Source organism: Haliaeetus leucocephalus, unplaced genomic scaffold (genome assembly GCF_000737465.1).
Source record: "Haliaeetus leucocephalus isolate CR32 unplaced genomic scaffold, Haliaeetus_leucocephalus-4.0 Scaffold200, whole genome shotgun sequence".
Lineage (NCBI taxonomy): Eukaryota > Metazoa > Chordata > Aves > Accipitriformes > Accipitridae > Haliaeetus > Haliaeetus leucocephalus.
Window position 1 is genome coordinate 93,528 of NW_010972636.1, and position 21,749 is coordinate 115,276.

At 37.3% G+C, this 21,749-nt stretch overlaps 1 protein-coding gene across 2 annotated transcripts in view; it reads right to left on the minus strand.

Annotated features, from left to right (window-relative positions):
- Window positions 1-21,749, minus strand: part of TOLLIP (toll interacting protein) — a 30,593-nt gene that overhangs the window by 4,389 nt on the left and 4,455 nt on the right. The window contains exons 2-6 of one of the 2 annotated variants that reach the window (XM_010565994.1): window positions 16,482-16,631; window positions 11,771-11,953; window positions 10,493-10,645; window positions 9,017-9,107; window positions 5,045-5,065 (exon numbers count right to left, since the gene is read on the minus strand). In XM_010565994.1, coding sequence (XP_010564296.1) covers window positions 5,045-5,065; window positions 9,017-9,107; window positions 10,493-10,645; window positions 11,771-11,953; window positions 16,482-16,631 — 598 coding nt within the window. The remainder of the gene's footprint in view (window positions 1-5,044; window positions 5,066-9,016; window positions 9,108-10,492; window positions 10,646-11,770; window positions 11,954-16,481; window positions 16,632-21,749) is intronic. The other variant, XM_010565995.1, reaches the window with a different exon arrangement.

Sequence of the window (21,749 nt, forward strand, 5' to 3'; positions counted from 1 at the left end):
ACATCTAGAGTCTTTTGTTATCACCTCTGAAAATGGCATATTTTACTTCTTCTCCAAGTAGTTCCAGACCCCCTTAGTCCCACACCTTTGTGTGTTACTTTTCCAGTTCTGCTGTATTGTTTCTAAGGTAGGGCAAGGATAACTACCTGCATCTTGACACAAGCATGACACTGCTGCATACAACAGCATAAGAAAGTTTTTGTATTTGTTCTCCATTTGCTTTCAAGCATTTCATCCCATTTCAAACGCTATTCACCTGGTATTTTCATAGAATAGTCTACAGTAATTCAAAGATCTTTATGTGTAGTAATGACCAATCAAGAAGTCATCACCAAATATGCATTAGTTAAGATTTTTCTTTACACATAATACATTAACACCAGCCTCAATATACGATTTTATTTCCCATTTACTATAATGAGATTTTTCTGCAACCTCCTGCAGTCAGAGAGACTTAGAAAATTGCTAAGAGTTTTTGTTTTGGCAAATTGTCTATTAGTCCCCTTCCCTTGATTAGTTTTTTTTAAAAATATGATGCACCCCACCAAAGGCCTCCCTCCATTAGGGGATGACTCACTTATTTTTATCTGTTGATCAGCTTTTCAAAATAGCTATTAAACCACAAGAGGACCTTTATTGTATCACAATATCATCTGATATCATTTTCAAAATGCAGCTGACAAGATGATATACACAGGCCACATCATTCTTACCCACATACTCATACACCTATAATTTCTAAGGTATGAGCTTTCCCTACATAACCACATCACCTCTTCCTGAAATTTACCTAGTAAGTAGTTTGTTTTAAACCAGCTTGTTCTAATCTCCAAAGGTTTTAATCAGTTTATACAATAGGGAAAGCATTTACTTTAGAACTGTTTTTAAAAAAAAAAAAAAGGTCAGTTTACTATCCTCCAGTCGCCTGAAAGCAAGACTAATTAAGCAATAGGTTACATACTGCATTTGGCAAAAAAAAAATCCAAAGTACAAAACTGGGAATAAATGTTATCTTACCTGCATTTTCTTACTGACCCTCCTAACAATTAGTGTTAAACTCTAAAATTATAATCTAAGGCTCCTTCTCCATAAAAAAAAAGCATTCCTTCCTAAAGAGGACAAAACCAAACACTTTCTCCCTCCCTCATGGTCTCACATTCCAACTGGGTTTTTTTTGTACTCCCCTATATACTTACATCTTTATAGTCACTTAATTACCTAAACTATTCTAGGTTCTCTGCTTTTTTAAAATAAATAGTTCTCAACTCCTTACACATTTGATCTTCAAAAGCTTTGTTACCCAACCTTATTACCAGTTTAGTTTTAATATATAATTCAACTCCCTCACATCCCCTCATTTGGGCAGGCCTACCTATTTTGGGCAGAAACCTACTTTACTGTTTTACTGCAGAGATTTTTTAGGATTCTCCAAGAGTGGGGTTTTTTGTGTTTGTTTTGTTGGGGGTTTTTTTGTTCTGCTTTTAATTTGGCATGCATTTACTTTGTTCAGCTAACAGCTTTTTTACATAGTTCTTAGTTCACCTGTTTAGCTTGCTTTATGTGACCTTAATTGCTTCTCCTTAAGTTAAACAAAGGATAAACTATTTGCATCACCACTATTATACATCTTCAAAACAAGATACTTTTTGAACCAGGTTTCATATATTACTCAGGAGTAGATCAAAAGCTGCTTCTATTGTATCGAATTCTGACCAACTGCTCAAAAAACCATAACATAAAGCAGATCTATAACTGACATAATTTTCAAGGGTGCCTCTTGGCAGCCTCATCTCCCTTAGCATAATGACTAAAGTACTGAAGTGATCAAACATCTTGCAACTATTATACTACTTCTATTCAGACTTAACATCTCCTGGGAAAAAAAAGGGGGAGGACAAAGAGCAATTTCAATGCTTACCTTGTATCTTCAAGATTTTCTTTAACCTGTAACTACTTCATCAGAAACCTCTATGCTCATTCTAACTTGTACAAATATTTTAGCATCTCAGTGATTATCTTTTATTCTATCAGCTTTAAAAATGCTATATTAAAATTCACATTCAAAGTTGGATCAGCTAAATCCATCTTAACTTACATCAACTCTGGCTGACAAGGTACTGTAATTGAATATATTTTGTGTGCATTGCAACCATAACCTTACCTAATGTACTCTGCTATTTCTTTCCTCAACTTGGACTTCTGTCCTGTCTGAAGGGATGCATTACTGACTTGTAAGCACCTCCATATTTACCAATGTTCTGCAATTTTGATTTTAAAATTCCCCTTTTAATCATCTTAAAGTTTTATTAGAAGCAAAGGAAGAACCTAGATGCTTTAAGTCTAATGTATAGGCTGCATGTATTAGAAAAGGTTCATGCTGGCAACTAAAGAAATGTCCCTCTCACCATAAATTTATTACCTACACACTGGAACCATGTCTCTGCCCAGAAATCTGCATCACACCACTACCAAGGATATCTATTGCCTCTTCCGCAACAACCTAAACTTTAGCTCTAGAGCTTACTATGCCATTTGGACCTCGGTCCCTGGAATTCCATCTGCCACTATGCGTTTGAACATCTGGCGAATCAAGAGTCTGTGGGCACCCTAGAGGCAAACCACTGTGCAGTCCTCACCAGCACTGCAAATACTCTCCACCCAATAATCACATCCATCAGCATTTCAGACTGCCTCTTCTATAGTTTCAACAAGCCTCAACTCATTCCTCATGCTTCCTACAATCTAGACATTTACAAGAGATGAAGATGTATGGCCTCAAAAAATAAAGTTGCAAAGTACCTGAAAGAACAGAGCAATAGAAGTTATGTTTTACTTCTAACACAAGCTTCCTAATATTCTTCAGTAAGTCACGAGCACCCTAAGATTATCCAGCTGTCAGCTTAAGTTGTATAGGAACTGTCCATACAAGAGGTCAGTTTAAAATATTAATCCAAATGAGACATGAGGCTCACTTCTCAAGTGCCACAGCATCCTGCAGCTTACCAATAAAGCTTCCGTGTCTTGTCAGTGTCAGAAAAATCAAGACCAGCACACAGTTTCTCTTACTGCTTTCACCACAACAAGGTAATTATGAAGACACGTCATCTGCACAGGCAGTATTCAAGAAGTATTTTCAATCTAAACATTTAATTTTAGAGGCAAATTTCCTGAAGTATAGTTTTTCACCAATTATTTTCAAAATTCATTCTCTCGGCTCTTACAGTTCTAAAATTAGCTTATGCTGTCTACAACTACACTGTATACAAATGGAAGTCAGTATCACAGTGATTTTTAATAAATACCTCCACGATAAATGCTTACTTTTCATGAAACTCAACATTCAAGCTATACAAATACCAATTTAAAGAGTACCTTGGTTTTTTGCTTTGTTCTGCACTCAGGCTAAAAATAACCATAATTTCTGATTTACTAAATAGTAAGCAAGACTTACGCATAAACTTAAAGATCTATGCAGTGAAATTTAGCAAATTTACATATATATATGCAGTCATTAGAGAAACTTACAATAAACTTCAAAATTATCAATGTTCAGTAAAAAGCTGCTTTACATATCAAGCACCTCATTTCACTAACAGGTGAAAACTTAAACTAAACCACGTAAGAATCCACTGTCAATGGAATTACACACTCCTGTGTTGCTCTCAGGTATTAGGTAAGTGTTATAAACCAGAAGAATGGAGCACTGTTTTCCAATTCAGTGAAATGGCAATGGCAAACGTGCTGGCATAAGCAGTGACATTCCAATGCATGAAACAAGTATATACAATAGCAAGTCATTTGCTACTAGCAGCAATGGAAGCAAAGCAGAATTAACAGGGTAAACTTTTTCTAACTGCACACAAGGCATTACACACTTTTTATTTTATTTTTTGTTCAGTCAAGTGCCCTATGTTTAATTTCTTAACTCATTATTATTCTGTCCCATGCATAGACCCTTTCAGAGTAAACTCAGGAAACTTCTCAGCACAAATTCTTTCATTTAAAGGAAGAAAGCAGTATCACCTCTTTTAAAATACACAAATAGGTCCTGATGATATTTGCTTCAGGAAAAAAGTGCTAAAATATGCATGCCATCATCTCAATTATTTTTTTTTAAGTGTTGCTTTTTTGCAAACTGCTAGAAAAGTGAAGCACATGGACCCATATGTAGAAAAATTCTACAATCCCACTGCTCTGAATAAACAAAATACGTTGCCACAACCACAACAGTTTTATTTATGGCATCTTTCTGAAATTCAGAGCATCAAGAAATGACATTTTATCTCACAAGGAGCAATTCTAGAATTTTCTGAACATACTCGATTAAAGACCAATGCTTTTATCAAAGTTAAGTATGTGACAATATCTTTGCACAATTCAGAGTCAAAGGTGTAATAGTAAAGTAAGTCTAAATTGAAGGAAAATCCATTTCCTGTAACATAATTTGCTGTTAGAGTTCTAGTCAGATGCTTAACCTGACACAGATCTAAACCATGTACGCATGAAAGACACACACCAATGAAAAAAAGTGTTATAATTTTGAAAAAAGGCTTATATGACGATTAACAGACAGCAATAGGCAGGCTGTCTTCTCAATGTCATTGCAGAACCGAGTTCTTTGCTGTCAAGTTTAGGAAAAAAAAAGTCATGACGTTACCTGCTTCTCCCCAAACCTTGCAGTAGCAGAACAACTGCAAGATTAAATTTTCTCTTCTAGAAAACAAGTACTATCACCTTGAATAGCTCATTGACATACCACAGTTTCAGAAGATTATTAACATCACGTTTTATCCCTCAACACCATTATCGCCAATTACTTTAATCATTATAGCTTGAAGCTGAGCAGATGCCTTTAAAGACTTTCCAACAGATTAGAGGGGCTTTAATTATTTCCAGGAGATGCATTAAATTGTTCTACTATGACATCCAAGTGGCAATACCTTGTGATACAGTCTGCTGTAACAAATAAAGCTGTTCAGATGAGTTCATGCAAAGACTCTTAAGTCAATGAGGATGGAAGTGAGAAAAGAGCTTGGAAACTTACCCAGAGCAAAGTACTCAAGCCCTAAAGACAGGTGAAAATGAAGGGGCAAGGGGAAAGGAATAAGACATGGGAAAGAAATATTAATCTATTTTTAAAAGGAAGTGAATCATTTAGCTTTGAAAGGTGAAAGTTGGATAAACTTTTCAGGATAAACTGAGGCAATTGGGTAAAATCTAAACTACCCAATATCAGAAACTAAACGCTGCTAGGATTCAGTGTCCCAACTAATTTGCTTCAGCGCTCTGAACAAGTTTCCTAAGTGTGCTGTTTTTACAGAAATAACAATGAGAGGAATTGTTTTCAAAATAAGTAAGCTACCAAGTGTTTGCATCAAGGAGTACATTTCATAGCCCACAAAGGACAACATAAATCCATGGTTTGCGGAACAAATACTAATAACATCACGAGCTAACCCACAAAACTCAATACAGACACCTAAAGGAGTAATGTACATATACACACAACTTTGCCTCAATATAAAAATTATATTCTGGACTCTGACAGGTCCCTGAAACACATGAGGTTTAAACCTACTTTTTACACAGGTGTTTATAAGTTAGACTACAAACAGATTTCCTATTTACCCCACAAATACTTAGCCAATAAGAAATATAGCTTGCTTATTGAACTAACTTTTTTTTAGCTGTTTTTAATACACTATCAAGAAGATCAGCTTAGACTGTAAGCAACTACTATATCACAATATTCTACACCCTAAATTAAGTAATCTTTAGAAAAAGAAACAGGAAGAGATGGTAGATAAACTCAACTTTTAGAAGAGTAACAGGATTGACAAGTTCAACTTTTCCCTAACCCAATCCATAGATATATCATCTATGGCAACTATAGCTTGTAGCAATTAACGCTATTGTCAGAAGTTTTCAATTTTTAAAACTTTTTAATTTAATTAACATGGTGCAAGAATATTCTATGCCTATTTCTGCTCTCATCACAGCTCTGTAAATCTACTATCAAATGCGGGTAAAAGAACGTTACTTGTATTGGCATTTCAAGTTTCATCTCCTTACCACAGTGACTCACTGCTTGCTACTATTTACCTCAGCTTATACAATAGGGATAAGTGTGAGAGGAATTAGTTGCTTTGACCTTAATTAGAAGGTTAGTTACATATAGTAAGTTTTGAACAGAAGTTTTCTGTCACAGAAAAAACAGCTTGGCCTTCGTGACACAGCTAAATTTGACTTGACAACATGTCTCTTTAAAGCACAATTATTTTGGACAGTTAACAAATAATTGTTAAAACTGTCTGGATAAGCATTTTACTCTACCCACTGTATCTCCATCATAGATAAGACTTAGATTCTAACAGTCTTGTCCAACAGAATATCCTCCATTTCAGATGTAATAAACTATTCGGTGCTGCTCTTCTGAAAAAAACAAATAGAACTTGCTTATTGACTACACTCATTTAACTGGGTAGGTAAAAAGCCTGAACTAAGAAGATGGGAAGAAGGTAAACGTATTGCTGTGGAGTATACTGATGTCCTCCTACCAGTGCCCTTCTTGAAGCAGTCTCAAAAAGAGAGAAAACCCTGTACAGTGTTCCAAAGAAAGTGTACCAACGGAGTTTTCCCAGAAGATACAATCAGTTCAGCTGGGCAGGGAAGGTCAGTAGTTTGCATGTACCTTTCTGAAAGTTTACAGAATCCAGGAAGGGCATCTAGTTCAGTATATAGAAAACATTCTGACAGTACTCCATGTCTTCCAAGATGCACTACTGGTTCCTTTTATAAGTTGAAATTACTTTTATTAAGCCGTACAATTAAATGTGTGAAACAGTAAAAGTACTCTGAAGTCAAGTCACTTTCAAAGTCCAAACCTATCTATCCATCTAATTGCTATGAGTGGGTCACTGATTAGTGAACAGGCAAAAGCTTTAAAACTCAGTGCTTTGAGAAATTTTGATGTTGCCCACAGAAACTCAAGAACAGCAAACACAAAGCACAGCAATATTAAAAAAAAATTATCAAAAATAGGTCAAAGGTGGCTTGTAATAAGTTTGGCATTTATAAAGTCAAGGAAGGACATTCAAGCTTTCCCAGAACAAAAGAAAAGTTCAAATCGAGGGGTGGGACTTTGCCATGCTTTAAAAACACAAGTCATAGAATCAGGAAGAATTTTTAATATGGAAGATTATCATAGCAGTAATTAAAACAAGCACGCTGGGTCTTTGCAGAAGGGCAACACTCCAACACACAGAACAATAAAATTGTTACATAAAGGCAAATTCTTATATGCTAAAATGTCAGGCATTACTATAATTTGCTAAATATTCGTTATTTCTTCACTTGTCCAAGTAGATTTAATAAGTTTTACTGAAAATATTCAAGATAAAAAATTTACAGAACACCAAGGTCTGACTGTCAAGATACACCACTGTACTTGTCTTTCAGCTTTGAAGGTCTAGTATCAGTTTTATCTGTTCAGTTCTATGTGTAGTTTCAATCATACCTGAAACTAGTCTCTTCATTTCTACTGTCTGTACTCTGGCTGGCACAGTAATTCTGTTCCAAGAAATTCTACCACACCTTCTATTACATCGCTATATGTACCACCCCAGCTATCATTTTTCTTTTAACCATACAAAAGATAACTATATTTGAAGTTCGCTAACTGCTTCAGTCTATAGGGATGTGATGAACCTACAAGCAAAAAAGATATGGCATCTAATTCAACACAGAAAAGCTACACAGAAGTCTGGCTTACCACAATGGAATCACACTTCAGGATGCACACACAAGTTGAAACTAGTTCACTGGCAAAGCAAGCAAGACTTAAATCCTGAGAATTAAGCTACAGAGATAAAAGCACTTTAAATGAAGCAAACAGCATGTGTTCATCAGGGAATAAAGTATGTAACCAAACTTTTTTTTTTTTTTTTGCTCTAACTTAACTCTATAAAAATTAAACAGGAGGTATGATTAAGTTACATATCCAGTCTTCTGTTAAGGAGGTTACAGAGAATGAAGTTTTAAATTCAATCAGGAATTGAGTCTTTAAAAAAGTATTTGTTGTGTCAGCCTTAGTACTGTGATTATGTCCCACACACTCTATCACTCGTTCATACACTTGTATGCAAAGAATTTCAAAGTATGTAAATTTGTCTTGTTTTCCCCAAAAGAACAGATATTGCTGAATAAATGTCCATACAAGAAACTGGAGCTTGTCAGAGCTGTAAACAAAACAGAAAAAACCCAGCTGAACTTTACTTATCAGTAACCCAAGTAGGGCAAATTCAAGCTTATTTACATACTTCAAACTTTTCATCTTTGATAGAAAAATTACAAAACCAAAATTAACACATCTTTCTATACAAGTCCAAAACTTACTTTGCACAGACCAAGAGAACTGACAACACCTGCTTTAGCTCCTCTTGATGTATTTATGTAACTGTCTCAGAGCTCCCTAACATTTTTCATTCGCTGTGCTACACATTTCACGTGCTGTGTAACAAGGCTCCAACAAAGCATCTTCAAAGACCACAGAAGAGTCAATCCCTTTACGGGCTATTTAAGCTGCACTTATGACAGCAGAAGTCATTTGGTGCACTTTCTGAAGTCTGAAGAGTTTCACACATGGATTGCCACCATTTAAATAAGCACACATTATATTAGAGTGCAGTCTGCTATATATTTAGTTATTCAGTGACTTAAGTCTAAAATAAATACTCAAAAAGAGAAGGCTTCAAGCTACTTGCTCCAACTTGGTAGTCATTTTAATCCACCTAATCAAACTCACACAGCTCCCTTAAACAGAGTACAAGACTGAAAGCAGACCTACACTTAATTCACTCACTCTTCTCCTCCCAAAAATGTATCATGGGAAAAATGGTTAAGGACAAAATAATTTATAGCTTCCCTTACATTCTGAAAAACGAGAGAAAATTGGTAGTTACTTCTGCAAAGCCCTTTATCTGGAAGTTTTAAGGGTCTTCAAGGAGAGAAAACATACCTGCTATAGGCACATATCCAACTCCTTGCTGATATACAGTGGGCATTAGGACCACTGGCTGGGGCTGCATCATCATGGCAGCTGGCAAAGACTTGACACAAGAAGCACAGGTTAGAACAGATTAGAACTACTAAAGAAATAGAAAAACACTAAACCAGAAATTAAAACAATTAAAACAGTATTTGCAAGCAAATTGTCACATTGCAAATCCATGTTCAATATTACAATATGACTATACTAAGTGCTGATCTATATTAAGCAAAATCTCTGGCAAATTAGCTGAACTACCATCCTTTTAAGTGACAGTTAATTTGCCTGTAAATGAATATAAACACATCATGTCAAAGTAGCCTTTTGCAACAGTTTGATAAATTTTGTCATTAAAATTTTGTTACTGAAGCAAATTATTTTAAAATATGGGTTTTATCAGCTTTTACTCCTTATTCTTGTGAAATAAATATACAACATACTCATCGTAAATGAAATCTTAGAGCAAACACAATTTTTATTAAAAGCAGTATACTGCTCCTAGAAGCAAGTTTTAGTTTAAATCAATTATTTCTGAGGTAAACCAGTACTTTAAACAAAATATCAACACCATTCCCTTTTACTACCACAATTACTGTTCAGTTTGATCCTGGAAAATATTAAAAGGTCAGATTCTATGTACAGTACATTCATGGGCAGGCAGTTTTAAAGGTTAATTACAAACTCATTTCTCCTAGGGTTAATGGAACAACTGTTCATATGTGGGGCAGAATGTGAATTTGAAACAGCAGGGAACATCTGTTCCCAGTTGTGCACTCAACAGCAACTTGGAACTTTTGATGACGTACAAGAGTAGTATGAAGCATTTAGGGCTGCACATACTGTCCAACAGCTACTTAAGACAAAGGTGACAGATGAGAGAGTAGTCCATGAGCTGCTAAATGGACTAGTGTAAGTCAGCAGTTTATGACCCGGAGCACCAAGTGAACAAGAGCGGAAGTGAAAAACAAAGTCGTCATAAAGAGCATTCAAACTATCCAAGAAAGACCCAAGACAGAGAAGAGTTTCCGTTATTTTTGCTTTTAAATTGACATGAATTTCTAAAGATTTAGGGCAGAAGTTATTGTTAGATTCCACAAAGCTTTTAATTTATTATTATTATTATGATGATTAAATTAGAAATTGCAATGGACCATTTGACCAAGGATTTCTTTTTTATACTTATTAGCACAGGAATAAGCTGAATTTTTGTAATTGCAAAGCCAGATAAATAAATATCCATTTACCACCTCACCAAAAAGTATTTACTGCCTTAACTAATATTTTTAACTGTTATTCCCAAAATTAAGTATAATTATTTTAAATGCTAACACACATGAACACCCAGCAAGGTACAGTGGAACTCCTTCTACTTCAATCTAAAATACCTCCTTCCCACTATGTAGGAAGCTTCTCTCCCTTCTTCCTCCCATCTCAAACTTGGCTTACCGTGTACGACATAACCAGATTAATCATTCCTTCCTTGTCATCACCCTGCCTTCCACTCAGGCTGTACCATTCATCCTCCACATTTCCTTGTTTCAGAGACTCAGGAATTGTAATGTGTGTCCAAGCAATGCGGTCATCCATTGAAAAGGCCCGCTGGAATACAATTTAAAAAATATTATCAAGTTAATTGTCCTAAAAAAAAAAATCTTAAAATTATTCTTGACTAACACTTCCTTCAGTTTTATGCTATTTCACTTTGCCAGTTTTATTTTTTAAGTTATTTCTTTTGAAACTACTAAAGTGTTGGTAAATATTTTAACCATCTCCTTTCCAACAAGGATGAATGATGCTTAAATGGGATTATATTGATTGCAGATATTTAATAAGAAATTGAAAACCTGAAGCAGAACACTTCTAGAAATACAACATAATATCAGCACCATCTGTGTGAATCTAGTGACATCATATCAGAGGCCATTAAATGAATGTAAACAGCTTCTGTTTACACTACTACAGTAGGCTGTGAACTCCAGTAATTCAAGAGCAGACACAAGTACTGATCTGCCACCCCAGTTGCAACAATGAAACAGACACTCCAACCAATCAACTAAGCCCACAAAATAGCATCCAAAAGCCTCATTCATATACTGACCACACAGCTGCTGCTATGTCAAGTTTTACTACACACAGCAAGAGATGCAGAAAAAAAAAAGAAAAAAGGCAAACCATAGACGTTAGCCTCAGTTGTAGCTTCTTAGTTTCTGCTAATAAATCCTAGCGACTACACACAGTCTATATTTGACAGTTTTATCCTCAGCATTTCTGAGCTTGGGAAAGCTTCCAAGCTCCTCCTGGGTTAGAACAACACTGAAGAATTTCTGAGTAAAACAGTATTGTATAAATAGGCTATTTTTAATAGGGACAGTACAGAATATAAGATGCAGGGCATTTTGATAGCGAAGAGGAGCTTAAACACCACTCAGACATTTTTGCTTCTCTTCCTTTGCAGGGAACCCTGCTAATGCCCCTTATCAGCTACCAAAGGAAAAGTAACAGTTCTGACATTCTTGGGGAAGAGTGAAGCCTTATGCATTGCTGCTCTTGGGATTCTGAAAAATGTTCGCCATCTCCCGGAGAGCACAGCTAAGAAACAGCCTTTGGCAACTCAACCCTTTTTTGCAAGATTTCACCCAAACCTCAGTCCAAACAGAAGACAGGGAAGGGGAAAAAAATAAATAAAAAATATATATATTAAGAAAAAAAAACAGCAGTTCTGACCTCATCAAATATCTCTAGATAAAAAGAGTCCACACCCGGGGGAACAGTGCACTGAATAACTTTGTTCCAGCGGGGGTTCTTGGCTCCATTATGTGCTGTTGGAGTTTCATACACAGCATATCCCAGCCGTATCCGACAATATGGATCCATGCGGGTCATTCCATAGTTCTTTGCCAGTTTTGCCTGTAAAGAAAAGAAAGCCTGTAAGTGTATAATATTTACATTAACTTGAGAAGTTAATTACTATTAGTTCACAACAGAATCAAATACTGAACAAAGGACTAGATTCAATTATGAGGTAGACAGGAAGGGAAAAAAAAAGATCAAGAAAAACAGCATTCAGATTAAAACATAAACCAAATGTCTGGCTCTCAAATGAGACTTGAAAAGGGAACCTCTTTTTAACCTGTCTGTTGTAGAATATACACATTTTCGCCATAGCTAAAATAAGTTACTGCATACCAAACCAAAAGATACATGATTACAAGGAAATAGTAGCAAGTTCAATTTCTGCCTAGGTATCTGCTCTCCAATATACAGTCATAAACTTAACATGATAGGCAGCCTGTCTTCTTTCACTGAAGTACTTTTAAAGGATGAATTCCAGAAATCCAGTAGCTTCAAGAATATCACACAATATAAAAGCACAAACTGCAAAAGCAGTTCAACTGAGGTAAAAATCTAGATCATACTTTTCCAAGTGGTTAAAAAACTTACTTAATTCAGTGTGTGCATTTGACATTACTTAATTCAGTGGGCAACTTAAGTTCAACGTTACTATAAAAGCAGGTGCTGTATAGAATCAGAAGATATCCAACATACTTTTGCTGTGACACCAGAAGAATAGAACAAAACAAGTTGATTACAGTCCTGAAGACAACACTGAGTACGGTTGCATAGCTATGCCAAAGTAGAAATCAGACTTTTTGGAGATGCTGTTTCTCTGGCCTGTACTAAGCAGCCTATAGTTCTTTTTATAGCAAGATAAGTGACAAAATATGGTGCCTAGGATGCCTCCCACCTACAGGACATTTAAAGAACTGGAACAGTTGAGACTTGCATAAGATTTAGTCACAATGGCTGCAGCTCTGGCCTGGAAAGCCCTTTTCTCCTTCAGGGCACATGCTGGTTCAGTAATTCATACATTAGAGCTAGTGAGAAAGGTCTCAAACTGTTTCTTGTAAATGTGGGCTTAACAATTAAAGTAGGAAAGTTGGCACCTAAATTATGCACTCTCTAAACTCTGAAGTCCCAAGATTAAGCAGTTTATCATAAAACTTCACCAAAAGAAAAAAAGAGCCTATAAATTGTCTGCCTAGTAATTTAAGAGGACACAATCAACTGTGCTTAGACAAACTCACCACTAGTCCATTATATCTGAAAAAAAAAAAAAAAAAGCAGTAAATTACTTTCCCCAAAACATTTTCTGATCTTCCACCAGTTTATAAGTAACAGAATTAAGGTATGGTGCTCTACATACTTTATCAACACATATTTAAATACAAAAGACTTCAACTAGCTTTTCACGTTCCACAGGTTAACTATGCCATGACAAGTCTCCTATCCGGAATGCCACCTGCCTCAATATGCAGCCAAGACTCCCACTGCACTCTTGCATAAACTCCCAGACAGGTACAGAAAACTATCTCTGGGGACACCGCAGGGTTGTACTGCCATTCAGAGGGAGTACGTACTGCCTTGACAGGCTGGAGAACTGCACAGACAGGAATCTAAAAGTTCAACAAATGAAAATGCAACATTCTGCCCCTGTGGAGGAATAACCACATGCATGACTATAGGCTGTGGGCTAACTGGTTGGAAAGCAGCTTTCTAGAGAAGGACCTGGGGGTCTTGGTGGACACCAAGTTGGAAATAAGCCAGCAATGTGCCCTTGCAGCAAAGAAGACAGACAGCATCCTGGGCTGCATTAGGAAAAGCACAGCTAGCAGGTCAAGGAAGATGATCCCTTCTACTCAGCACTGAGAAGACCATATCTGGAGTACTGTTCTCTTTAGTTCTGGGCTGCCTAGTAGAAGACATGGTCATACTTGAATGAATCCAGCAAAGGGCCACTAACAATTAAGGGTTTCACAGAATCACAGAATGGCTGAGGGTAGATGGGACCCCTAGAGATTGTCTAGTCCAAGCTCCCCACTTGAAGCACAGTCAGATGCTCAGGCAAGTTCTGAGTGTCTCCACAGCTCCACAAGCCCTTTGGGCAACCTGTTCTGATGCTTGACAACTCCCACAGTAAAAAGTTTTTTTATATATTTAAATAGAGCTTGCTGTATTTCAATTTGTGCTCACTGCGCCTCTTGTCTTTCCTCTAGACAGCACTGAAAAGAGCCCAGGTGTCGTCTTCATAAAAACCTGATGGCTGGGTGTCCTGGTTTCAGCTGGGATAGAGTTAACTGTCTTCCCAGTAGCTGGTACAGTGCTATGGTTTGAGTTCAGTATGTGAAGAATGTTGATAACACTGATGTTTTCAGTTGTTGCTCAGTAGTGTTTAGACTAGAGTCAAGGATTTTTCAGCTTCTCATGCCCAGCCAGGGCACCTGACCCAAACTGGCCAACGGTGTACTCCATACCATGGGACGTCCCATCTAGTTTAGGAACTGGGAAGAGGGGGGCAGGGAATCACCGCTCGGGGACTGGCTGGGTGTCGGTCGGTGGGTGGTGAGCAATTGCCCTGCGCATCATTTGTACATTCCAATCCTTTTATTACTACTGTTGTCATTTTATTAGTGTTATCATTATTAGTTTCTTCTTTTCTGTTCTATTAAACCATTCTTATCTCAACCCAGGAGTTTTACTTCTTTTCCCGATTTTCTCCCCCATCCCACTGGATGGGGGGGGAGTGAGTGAGCGGCTGCATGGTGCTTGGTTGCTGGCTGGGGTTAAACCACGACACTGGGACTACTCAGGGAACAGTCTTTGGGGGAATCTCATCCACAGCTCTCTCAGCCTTTCCACGTATACAACATCCTCCTTAATCCTTGATTAAGGGACTGGTGGGGGGTCAGGGAGGAGGTAGCAGTGGGATGAGGTTTGGACTAAGTAAACTCCAGAGGTCCCTTCTAACCTCAACTACCCTGTGATTCTATAACAAGTGGTTAACTTATAGACATGGCATCAAGAACAGCCATTAGGTTTTATTCTTCAAGCAAGATAAATGGGTTTTTTTTTCTTGTCTGCACAAGCACCTAAAAATAAACAAGGATTGAACCTGATAAAGACCAGTATCAACTCCATCAGTTCAACCATCCAAACAGGAATATGGATGTTTCTGTACATAGCCACTCAAAGTGAGATGCAAAACTCCTTCTTAAACACTGTACTGTCTGCCCCCTTATCTGCCCCAGGAACTTCTACCATCTATACTGATTGGATCAACATCCTGTGACAAAAAGTACTTTAAGCTGTCCAAGCAAATAGCCAAAGATGAACAACCTGTGGAGTAGCATACAATTTGCTAGAAACTGCAAGAGAGTTGAGACACAGCATCTTGTTTGATAAATGTTTTGTTTCCTTATAGGCCTGAGGTTTAACCTGAATCATCTATTCCTAGCTCTGGAAAAAAATTATAATAAAGCTTCTTCCACTATGCTTCAAAAGTGATAACATTTTTCTGCTGTTCAAAGTTGCAGAAGAGGTTTCCAATCTTACACTCTCTGAACACAGATTGGGAAACTCATCAGAACTAGAAAGCGGGCTGCAACTGAATACAATGAATGAGTTCAAGTGTCTAGACCTTAGAAGCAATAAAAGTTGAGAAAGCATTATCCCCAGTTTGCAAAGGAAGGATATTGGCTGTGAAGGAGCAAACTGACCAGTGAAAGACATAGAAAGGAAGGAGGATTGGTGCCTCTTTCCCTGAGAGACCCTATATAGGTTTACTCCCCAATAAGTACCTCACCATGGAAGCTGTAACCGTATGTGTACTATTCCTGGCTTGGTGCTAAATGTGAGGCTAAATACCACTTTGGTATGTTTTTAGAGAATGACTTGAAAACAGCACTTGTAAATAGATGAAGTGTGTTAAGTTAATATGAAGGACATCTGGTATGCTAACATAGATAAACAGAACTGTGTTAAGACAGACAAGTTTTAAAACCTGAAATGTTATGCATAATGAATGCAGTAATACAGTACTGCCAAGAGATAAAAGAAAGGATAACAAGGGAAAAGAAGTAGAAAATAAAGAGCTAGGACTAAACACTTGTGATAAATAAGAAAGCCTGCAGAAAACACTAGGAAAAACAGCAAATGCATTAGAGGAAATGGGATAAAACAAAGCAGTCACTTAAAGAAAAATATGTAACTCAACTGCAGTTCCCTACAATATTCTCAAAATTGCTAATGTCTTTCATATTAAGTGTTTTTATAGGAAGCATTCTTAACAGAAGTTTTAAGAGAAACCTGTTCATTGTAAAATAACCATGAGTTTATTTGATTATGTGCTATAATAGCAAGGTTTACAGAACGCTGCTGCACCGTGCACGATGCAGCTCTGAAACATAAAACTGGACAAAACGCTGATGTACAGAACCAGGAAGCTACAAAAATTTTTAAAATTACTCATTCCCTATATACAAGCAATTTAGTAACTTGAATTCCAACACAAAATCTTTTTGTGGCCACTGATCAAAAAAGATTAATTGTATTCATTAATTACAGTTACTTAATTGTACAAAGATGGTACAATTTATACCTGTACTACAGTAATGCTGAGTCTGCCTACTGTACCCATTGGTCCTCCATACTGTAGCTGCTGAGCTGCCTGGGCATCCAGCTGGATTTGCTGTTGCTGCTGGGTTGGGGTAATGCGAAGAAAATCTTGAGGAAGCTCACCAACATATACCTTGAAAAAGAAAAGAAAAAGAAAAAAAACAAACTTAAGTCTTCCACTTTCATAATGAAAAAGAGAGAAGAATATAAATCAAAGAAAAGCTTAGCAAAAGCGTTCAGCAGAACTTAGTCTAGTTTTGACAGCATGAACAAAGAACTAATTAAATGATGAAACTGCCAACTCATAGAGAATGTTCTCATACTCACTTCCAACGTAAGCCTCTGAAGAAAAGTAGGACATACAGAGCCAAGGCTGCTCTGCAGTTAAACATTTTAGTTATTCATGCAAAAGTCAGAGCTACCCAGTTTTACATCCCATTCACATATGACATCTGATAGCACCCAGCTCTTTCACATATTCACCACTCATGTCGCATCCAATCATCCCTGTGACAAGACACAGCACACTGCTTTCATTTGAAAGGGTCAATTTCACAGTCACCTTCAAGACAGACCATAAAGTCCATGTTTCCTATGAACCAAATCCTTCAACATAACTAAGAATTCTTCAACATAACACAGATGCCCTAATGCTTTTCCATTATTAAACACAGCTGGTGGGCAACTAACCTTGGGGACAATTTGGGGACAAAATTCCACCATACGCAAAACAATAATGGAGAAATTAAAAATCTGGTCTATCACAAGAAAGAACCATGACAAAAAAATTCAAAGCTGAAAAATACTAGAGGCACTCCATCACACATGCCAATATGAATCAGCAGTTACCATGTATTTCCTGTTAGCTTTACAGTAAAAGAAAGGAAAGTTTCTACCTATTACTTGTCAATTCAATTACTGTCAATTCAACAGCTCAGGTTGTTTGCAGGTTTTAAATGCTCAGTGAACATTATCAATAACTCATTTAGAGAGATCATCACATTAAAATAACAAGCATACTGTAATAATAAATTTTAAAAGGCAAATAAAGTGGCATAGAAAATTTGTAATTAAGCTTTACATTTCTGTTGTCTATAGAGTTGCTTACATATTTAATACAGAACTGTCCACCGCATCAAGACAGAAGACAGTGCAAATTCTTATGTTGCAATCCCAAGCAAGATTACTCAATTGTATATCTGACAGCTGCAGCATGCCTACAGAACATAATTTAAGAAGTTAACAGGCCTCTAGGACATAGCTTTTGAAGATTAGACAGCACTTGCATGTCAAGATTACATCTTAGAGATAGAAATTGCAGCTCTTGCCAAATGACATTTTGTGTGACTATTGCTATCTCAGAGCCTCAGGATCCTGGCAACATTAGGTGTTACATGCCAGAAAGGAAGTTTATCAAAAAAGCTAAGGAGGAAGTACTGAATGCCTGCTGCTAGGCTACTGGGAGGAAGGGAAAAGGGGGAATCAGTTTTGCTTAAAAGCATCTTAAAAATTTACAATTAAGATCCTAAGCAGCTTAAGTTTTAAAAAGTGGGGGGGAAAATGGGGGCAGAAAGTGAGAAGACTAAGCTAAAAGATAGTGCTAATATTAAGAAAGCTTATTTAAGTTAGGCTGGAAATTAAACAGGTCTTCTCATTAGAATACATGTTATAAAAAAGGAGTTAGTTTTAAAATAAAACATAATCCGTTTAGGAAAGATTTGAAATGGCACCAGAATTAGCAAGGCAAAGGCATTCACAACACAGCAGGTCCCCTCCAACCCTTCACCTCCAGGAAGTTTCAAATCTGTTATTATTAGCATCCCTAAGAATAGGCATCATAAAGAATTCCCATAGTCAGAAGTGGTGGCTGAAGCCCTGCAAATACATTCCCATATATGCAAGCTCCCTCTGTCAACTTCTCAGAAAACAGGATAGCATATTTTGTCTCCACCATCTTAACATGGACATTGGAAAGCTTGATTAATTCACAAGTCTAAAAATAAAATTTAAAAAGTGAAAGCTATTATAAGTCACCCAAATACTGCTCCAAAATGAAATGCATAAACTAGTCTCTGTACTGAGGTCCAAAAGGGACAAACAAAATCTGTAAGGGAGACCAAAGTTTTCTTAAAGCTTCTAAGCTGATTTTAGTCCATTCGGTTATCTCACACAAAGCTACATTCTTATCCTGGAAGAGCAGACATACACAGGAACTGAAAACAGCTAGTGTAACCACATTCTCAAAAGATTCGAGTGGTAAACCCCTCTAAAAGTAAGAGTGGAGAACAGGAGATGCATACACTCCCACCTTAAACGTTCACCTCCAACATCTGGTACACAGGTCCTTGTGATATATTCAGTAAAATATCTAGGAGAGATGCTTATTGAGGAAAATACACTAAGTTCTTATGCTAATTATCGGTTGATTCCATATTGATGGAGACAAATCAGTAATGTGCAATCTTTTTATCTGTAAAGAAAACAGGCTAATTTATGTCTTCCTCAAAGCATTTAAAAGCAGGCACGCAATTGTCACCTCCAAACCCGAATCAAAAATACAAAGTTACATAACCAGAGTTCAACCACAGCCTTTGTTTTTAAAGCAAGGAGAACATAAATGACAAGCTTGTATCACTGATCCTACTCAACGCCCACTTTAAAACAAATGCACTTCCCTCTACTACAACAACATCTAAGGAAGAATGTGAAATTCAAAGCCGCTCTGCCATTAACTGTAGAACAAAAAATGAATTCCATTTAACATTTGAATTTTACTAGAACTCTCTTTTCAAGCAAGACAGCAATATGACAGTGCTATGATGACATACAATTAGGAAGACAAATGCTGAGCAAGCATTCAAAAAAGATAAGCCTGTCTTGTAATTACTTCCTAATAAACTTTATTGACAATATTGCATATCAAAAATATGAATTATCTAGAAACAATACTATTGCCCTTCTTATCTGCTAAAACCACCTAAGACCTAGTTTCGAGGATCTTCAAAGTGAAACACTACATGTATAAAAGTTGCATCTCAACTTCTTCAAATTAAAGGCAGTGTGATGTTCTACAGCTATTCCAGCTAATTTAGGACTGGGCTGTTCTCAGTCACCTTCCCATTTCTTTTCACCCCAATTTCTTGTGCAACATTAAAAGGTGCCAAGGCAATTGTAAAAGTACGCTAGTGCAGAGGGCTGATCAGAAGAAAATGAAAGAAGGGCTGGAGGTAAAGGGAAGAGGAAGGAAAGTCATCAGGATCCTTACCTCACTAACTGATTATGTGAGTACTGGTACCTACAGAAGGGAGGGAAAGGGAATGCAGAGCCAAGAACAACCACAAATGCCCTGACTTACAGAACCCTAAGCCCAGACATAATACATTCAGGGAACCCTAAAGTTTCCACACTAGCAATTACCAAGAACCTCTGATACTAGCTTTCAAAGAAGCTTCATGTTAAAGAGCTTTAAACACCTAGTTGCCAAAAAAGTTCTAACTCTTCTCCTTTAAATGGTTTTACTGTTTTTAAAAAAGAGTGAGTGAATGAGAGAGAATTTTGAACTGTTATTCTATGTTTTGCACACTAAAGAAAAAAATGGGACCAGATAGGATGCATCCAGAGGTCCTGGAAAGAGCTAGGTAATATTTTTTCAAGGCTACTCTTCATCATCTTTGAAAGGTCATGCATATTAGAGGAAGTCCCCTATAACTGGAGAAAGACAAATCTCATACCCAGCTTTCAAGAAAACAAGACGGAAGACCTGAGGAACCACAGGCAGGTCAGCTTCACTTTAGTTGCTAAGAAATTCATAGAGCAAGTCCTTCTGGAAGCCACTTCTAGACGCACAAAGGAAAACACAAGGACTAGGAATAGCCAGCTTTTACCAAGGCTTTAAAAAGAAAAAAAAGCCTAACGAGCCCAACTGCCTTCTACAATAAAATTATGAGAATCTGTGAATAAGGAGAGAGCAGTAGGTATCGAAGCTGGGTCATTACAATCGAAACGGGTGGGCCACCAGACAGATGAAAAACTGGCTGGGTCACTGAGCTCAGAAGTTGAAGTTCAGTGGTAAATGACACTGGAGGTTAGTTAAAAGCAACATTTCTCAGAGGTCTGTACTGAGACTAACTTATATGTCTAATATTTTTCCTTATCAGAGGTGGAGACAGAAACATATGCTTACCACTTTTGAGGATGACACCAAATTTAGGAGAGAATGGCTGGTATCCTTGAGGACAGGACCAACAACCAGAGAGACAGAAGAATTCACTGGCAGGAATCTCATGAAATTCAACAAGTGCAAAGTCCTGTACTTTGGACAGAAAAATCCCTGCCACCAGTACAGACGAGAGAACAACTGGCAGCACTGCTGCACTACAGAGAAAAAACATGCAGGTCCTGGTGGACAGCAAGCTAAACATGAACAAGCAGAGCACTCTCGCAACAATGAAGCCTAACAGCATACTACACTGGATGAGCAAAAGCCTAGCCAGTAGGCTGAGGAAAGCGATTGTTTCCCTTTACTTGGCACTCATTAGACCACATCTGGAATACTGCAACCTGTTTGGGGCCCAGCAGTACGTGAGAAATTATAAACTTGAGTGAGCCCAGCAAAGATCCACCAAGATGGTCCATGAAAAGGGCTGTAGCACAAGACTTGTGAGAACAGGCTGAAGATTTAAGAGTGGAGGAAACTTAGGATGCACCTTGTAGCAGCTTTCCAGTATCTATGAAGAGGTCATGAAGAAAACAAAGCAAGGTTCTCTTCTGAGATGCAAGGCAAGAAGAAAGAAGACCTCAGTTGTCAAACAAACAGGGGAGGTTTGACATGAAATATGGAGGGGAAAAAAAAATTCACCTCAAGTACAACCACAGATAGGAACAAATTGCCCAGGAAGACTGCAAAAACTCTCACCTTAAAGGTTTTGAAGATCCTGCTGGACAAAGGCCTGAGCAACCTGGTCTGAATTAAAAATTGACCATGTTTTTAGCAAGAGGTTGGACTACGTGGCCTCCTGACATCCCTTCTAACCTGAACTGTTGTATGATTCTATAGAGCTCACATTATAGCATGGCACATCCCCCATTAAATTCCTGTAGAACTGTAGTCAAAGGCTATACTTCAGAATTTCAGTTTAGGGATGGACAAAGGAAAGAATATAACAGCAATTAAGTTTATTACATTTGGAGATTTTTGCTGGGTTTTTTGTTTTTCTTTTGGGGGGGGGGGGGGGGGGGGTCGACATCAAAA